Source organism: Babylonia areolata, chromosome 1 (assembly GCF_041734735.1).
Source record: "Babylonia areolata isolate BAREFJ2019XMU chromosome 1, ASM4173473v1, whole genome shotgun sequence".
Taxonomy (NCBI): Eukaryota; Metazoa; Mollusca; class Gastropoda; order Neogastropoda; family Buccinidae; genus Babylonia; species Babylonia areolata.
Window position 1 is genome coordinate 69520934 of NC_134876.1, and position 5784 is coordinate 69526717.

The 5784-nt window shown below is 46.2% G+C and overlaps 1 protein-coding gene across 1 annotated transcript in view; it reads left to right on the forward strand.

Annotated features, from left to right (window-relative positions):
• Nucleotides 1–1505: 1505 nt before the first annotated feature.
• Nucleotides 1506–5784, forward strand: part of LOC143287750 (thrombospondin-type laminin G domain and EAR repeat-containing protein-like) — a 26729-nt gene continuing 22450 nt past the window's right edge. The window contains exons 1-2 of the mRNA XM_076596051.1: nucleotides 1506–1601; nucleotides 2605–2758. Coding sequence (XP_076452166.1) covers nucleotides 1506–1601; nucleotides 2605–2758 — 250 coding nt within the window. The remainder of the gene's footprint in view (nucleotides 1602–2604; nucleotides 2759–5784) is intronic.

Here is a 5784-nt window from a genome sequence, read left to right on the forward strand (position 1 = left end):
CACACACAGGGTTTACTGTATGGATGATTTTACATGAACCATTCACAAAGTCGTACTATTCACAGCTGTATAGATATCGAGGAAGGAAAGAGATTTTTTTTTATATATATTGAGTTTTCCTGAAAGCAAGTCTCCTTTGCACTGTCTGAGTGGTGGGGAATGTCCGATGCCCTGGGATATCCAGTTTCTTTGTGGAGCGGTGGCCTGGTGGTAAATACGCCCGATTAGGAAGCGATTGTTCACGGGTTCGATCCCCATGTACGGACATGGTTTTTGCTTCCTCTTCCCCTCCCCCTCCTCTCCACTAGACTTTGAGTAGTGGTCTGAGTGCTAGTCTTTCAGATGAGATGATAAACCGAGGTGCCGGGTGCAGCATGCACTAAGCGCACGTAAAAGAACCCACGACAACAAAGTCTTAGCCATTCTGCCACCTTGGTCCCGACGCATACTTAAAGCAAACATAGACCTACACTGTACGAATAATACTCTGAGCTGGACAGCCAGTTCTGTCTTTAAACTGGTGAAGGTAAACAAATCCCCGCTGGTTATAACCTGGAACTTCGCTCCTCTTGCCCCCTCCTCCTTTAACCCCCCCCACCCCCCCCCCCCCCCCCCCACACACACCCCACCCTGCGAGAAGTCAGCACGTTCCTTCACCCCCAGCTCCCAAACCACCCCCCACACCCCTCCCCACACCCCTCCCTTCCCCACACCTCTCCTCTTGGACCGACAGGTCACACATACACGGCACGCCCCCCGCGAGACGTTAGAGTGGTGTGCCGGGGGTCTTACCGTTGACCCCCGATACATCCTCATCTTCAAAGTGGCCGGACTGCCGGCAAGCCAGGGGTCATGGTGGACCAAGCCGATAGGTACACACCGCCAGCTATCAAAGGAGGATGCCTCTCACCTTTCCTCCTCTGCTGGTAAATACCCAAAGCCTGAGCGTGTGCGGAATACATTGAGACCTTTTCGGGGACGTCTTCTCCTTTAGCATGTCCCAACAATGTACGGATGGGGTTCAGTCAGGCTGAAACTTTGAAGTCAAAACCTTGGAATGGGAAACGAGCTGGTCCATTTTCTGTTTCAAAGCCTTCGATCTCTCACGTCTAGAGTGCGTTGGTGTTGGGGGGAGGGGGGGGGGGCGTGGTGTGTGTGTGTGTGTGTGTGTGTGTTGGTGGGGGGGGGGGTCATTAGTCACGAGTGTCCCTGCACAGCTCAGCAAGGCTTTGTGGTGAGTGAGAGTGGTCAGGCGGAGAGAGGTCAGTCGGTGCTGGGAAGTACAGACCATGTGCATTGCCGCATGTCTTCTATTCCCTTTTTAGTTGTTGCTTGTTTTTTTAGGTTTTTTTTTCTCCCACGCCGATGGGGATCGTCTTTGGTGACAGTCCCATCTTCGGCGAAGTGAATCAGCCTGCCTCCGCGACTTGTTGTTGTCAGTAAGAAGCAAGGTGGTATTTTGCTGTGCATTGATTCAGAACAGGCACTGTAGACACACCACCGACATGACCGAACAGTCTCCTCTGGTGGAGTGGCTTCATGACAACAGCAGTTCCTGGTGGACATTTGACGCCAGGACTGCGAAAGACCGAACAGACGATGTAGGTATATAAGGAGAGTGGGAATAAACCATTTGAGCGTAACGTCAGTGGAAGAGTGCAGACAATGAGGAGAAAGAAATGCGATCATCATGTATATCACCCTATTTCAACACAAAACAACAACAGATAGCAACACGAAGGGGGAGAGGCTTTCATTCCATAAGACCTTAACTGAGCCGAGAGGCTTTGGAATGTGAGTCATTGTCCAGTACTGCTTCGCCATCGTTCCACTCGCCTCAGTCTTCGCGGAACATGGTCTTGATTCCACGACACATGTCACAAAACAATCTGTATATAACTAGACCATATAATCTTCAAAGCCATCGACACAGGAGAAAGAGTGCAAAGTATATACCGACAAGTATTTCAACCACTTTAAAAGAAAGGAGTGAGAGTAGAAAGGTTCACTGCAAGGAAATGGGCTGATTTGGAGGAACAAAATTAATGTGGAGTCCTTATAAAAGAGGAACAAAGCAAAATGTTTATAACCCCCAGCTTCTTTCCTGGTCCACCATTGAGGGGCACGTCGTTTGACTGCAAACACAGCAAGAGAGAAACTGGACAATGAAGGTACACACTCACTGTCAGGGAATAAGGACAAGAAAAGAAGAGAGAGAGAGAGAAAAAAAGATGACACATGAGAGATATTGACATTACTCATTCTTGCAAAAGAGATTGGAGAACTGTTTTCCTTGTGTGTATAGATAGACTAGACCAGACCGCAGATGTTGTTTTTTTTCGCACAAACATTTTGCGAGTCAGCTTTTCTTTTTTCTTTTCTTTTTTTTTTCTTGCTTTCTTTTTTAACACAATAACACGCGACAGCCATCTGAGCGTCTGGACGTGTGATTGAAGGCATTGATACCCCGGTGTAAGTGGCAAAACCAAGGCCCTCAGTCCTTTTGGTTCCCGGACGAAGAGAGAAATGAGAGGGTGGCATCCAGGTGATGTTTGCATTGGGCGTCTTGCGCCCCTCCGCCACTCGCCCATGATCATATTTCAGGCAGCCAGCCCGGCGCGGGGGTCCGGGGTTCAGTTCTGCACCCCCCAGGGCTTTCTGCCTTGCGTGTGTGAAGTGCAGGAGAAAGGGAGTCAGAGACGTTGTTTTGCCGGATCGGACACGTCCGGACCGCCTTTCAGGGCGTGGAGTCTTCAGGGTGGGCTGGCTGCAGGCAGGGGGCGACAGTTGAAACAGGATTAGGCTTATATTGTGCCCCCCGTGTCTGTTATGTGTCCCTTTTGTCTGTGTTCTTTTGCCTGTGTCTGTGTGTGTCTGTGTCTGTGTGTTCCTTTGTCAACGTGTCTGTGTCCCCTCTGTCCATGTGTCCACGTGTCTGTGTGTTTTTCATCGTATATCTATGTGTCCTGATGTCTCTGTGTCCATATATGCGTTACTATAGTGCCATATGTATGTATCCGCGCACGCACACATACACACACGGATGTGTTCAGGAAACAGACTGCATTCTGATGTCGTCAGAGGAAAATTCAGCGCTTTGGAAGATTAAAACTGTCATAATTACACTTTATTCTTGCGATTTTCACTTTCAGGATTGGTCCCGACTATTTCCATCCTGATATGCATGCAGCACAAATGTCATCCCTTAAACTTGCAGTTTCCTTTTTGTTTTTCTTTTTGTTTTGTTTTTTCTCTCACAAAACGGCTATTTGCAGTGTCGTTTTTCCCTCGTCAAACTGTTTTGCCGAGAGAAAATATCCTCATTAATTTCCTTGTGGTCAACGCGGAAACTGTCAATCTAATGTTAATATATCAGGAAAAATGTCAGTGAATATGTAGTAAACTACCCAGAACGAAGCCACGCTGTTTGAGGTAAGAGAAACGTTGTGTAAATTTATTCATTTCTCCCATTGACAAAATATATCACATCAGTATCCAGATAAGCTCCCAGCTAATACAGGTGGCCAAGAAATATGTTGGCCTCAACAGAGAAAACAACAACTGTTCTTGAACAACCGTGGATACAATACATTATGGATGCAAACGAGGGAGGATTAAAACACCAGTCATGAATGAATTATAGAATTCCATAGATAAAGAAGCAGTCACCTGCAGTCCAATACAATGCTTATTTGGGCTTTAATAAACGATATTCATATAAATGATCGAGGTTGTGTGTGTGTGTGTGTGTGTGTGTGTGTGTGTCTTTTTTACAGGGAAAGGATGGGGGTGTTGTAGGCTGTTATTGGTATGTTTGTTTGTTGGTTGGTTTTCTTTTCTTCTTTTTTTTTCTTTTTTTTTTTGGGAGGGGGGGGGCTGCGGGGGAGGGAGGAAGTGGGGTGGGAGGGGCTGGTAAATTTATTCATATGTCTCTCTGTCTTTCCCTCACTTTATATTATCATCATTATTATTGTATTGTATTACTCTTTTTTCACATCAGATTTCTCTGTGTGAAATTCAGGCTGCTCCCCCCAGGAAGAGCCCGTCACTACAATTAGAGCACCACCTTATTTTCCTACCAAAGTCGATTTTTCTACGGATTTTTGCCAGGGACAACCCTTTTGTTGTCAATGGTTCTTTTACGTGAGTGCTCTAAATGCATGCTGCACACAGGACCTCGGCTTATTGTCACATCCGAATGACTAGCGTCCAGACCACCACTGAAGGTCTAGTGGAAGGGGAGAAAATACTGGCGCGTGTGGGGATCGAGCCAGTGCGCTCATATTCTCTCGCTTCCTGGACGGACGCGTTGTCTCTAGGCCATCACACCATTATAAGGATAATAATAATAATAATAATAATACAGTGGAGTGTAACGCGTCCACCTAGGAAGCGAGAGAATATGAGCGCGCTTGTTCGAATCACGGCTCGGCCGCCGATATCCCCCACCCCCACCCCCCTCCACTAGACCTTGAGTGGTGGTCTGGACGCTAGTCATTCGAATGAGACGATAAGCTGAGGTCCCGTGTGCAGCATGCACTCAGCGCAAAAGGGTTGTTCCTGGCAAATTTCTGTAGAAAAATCCACTTCGATAGGAAAAACAAATAACTCAAAAATACAAAAAAAAAATGGGTGGCGCTGTAGTGTAGCGACGCATTCTTCCTGAGGAGAGCAGCTCGAGCTTCACACAGAGAAATCTGTTGTGATAAAAAGGAATACAAATACAAATCATTATTGGTATTGTTGTCGTCGTCGTTGTTGTCATAGTGATTTTTGTTTTTGTTCTTGTTTTCAGTACAGTAGTGGTGTTGCTACAGCTGCAGCTATCGCCTCATCTTCATCAACATTTGTGAATGGACGATGCTCCGTTGTTCAGCTGTCCTATCAAATCTTCTAACTGCAGTGTCTTGCTCTGTGGCGAAGACTGGGCGTGGAAGGGCTTATCTGTAGTTGGACACAAAGAATCTCTGTCTCTCTGTCTCTGTCTCCCCGAGTCTCTCTCTTTCTCCCTCTCCCCATCCCTTCACTTCTCTCTCTCTCCCCGAGTCTCTCTCTCTCTCTCTCTCTCTCTCTCTCTCTCTGCACGTGATGCTTTTTTTTCTTTACACAAACTCAGGGTTCTCAAGGCCTGATCAGTGGGTTGGGGTTATGCGAAGATCGGGCATCTGCTGCCTTTTTTTCCCAGCAGATGTGGTGTGATGTACATAGATCAGTCCGCGCACTTTGTCACCACCTTGAATCTGAAAACTGAAACTGCAAGAAATTCACAAAGAAAGATTTAGGCCAAAGAACCTATGTAGGCTACAATGCCTGTTTTTAGGGTCGTTGTTTACAAACAAGCAGACAGGTAAACAGTGGGTGTTTTCTGGGACACGATTGGGAGTTGTTCGGAGATAGCATGCAGTTCACGTCTGACAACAAAATTAATAGGTCTATTGCTGTGTGATATTTACAGTTTCACGTCACATTGCTGTGCAACTTTCTCGACAATCAAAAATAAGCAAGAAAATTCAATTCATGAAAAGTAACTGTAGGCCTATACCAGTTGTTTGCTGAAATGGAGAACATTACTGTTCTTGGGCATGAAAAGAGGCAGATGAAATGAATATTTCCAAAAGAAAAAAACACTTTCAAGAATACCTCTCTCTCTCTCTCTCTCTCTCTCTCTCTCTCTCTGTCTCAGGCTGTTGGCCTCAGTCATTAAAGTCGTTCAGCGTTCAGCGTTCTCTTCATATTGTTTCGCTCATTGATTTTAAAAACAACAGCAACCAGAATCACTTTTTG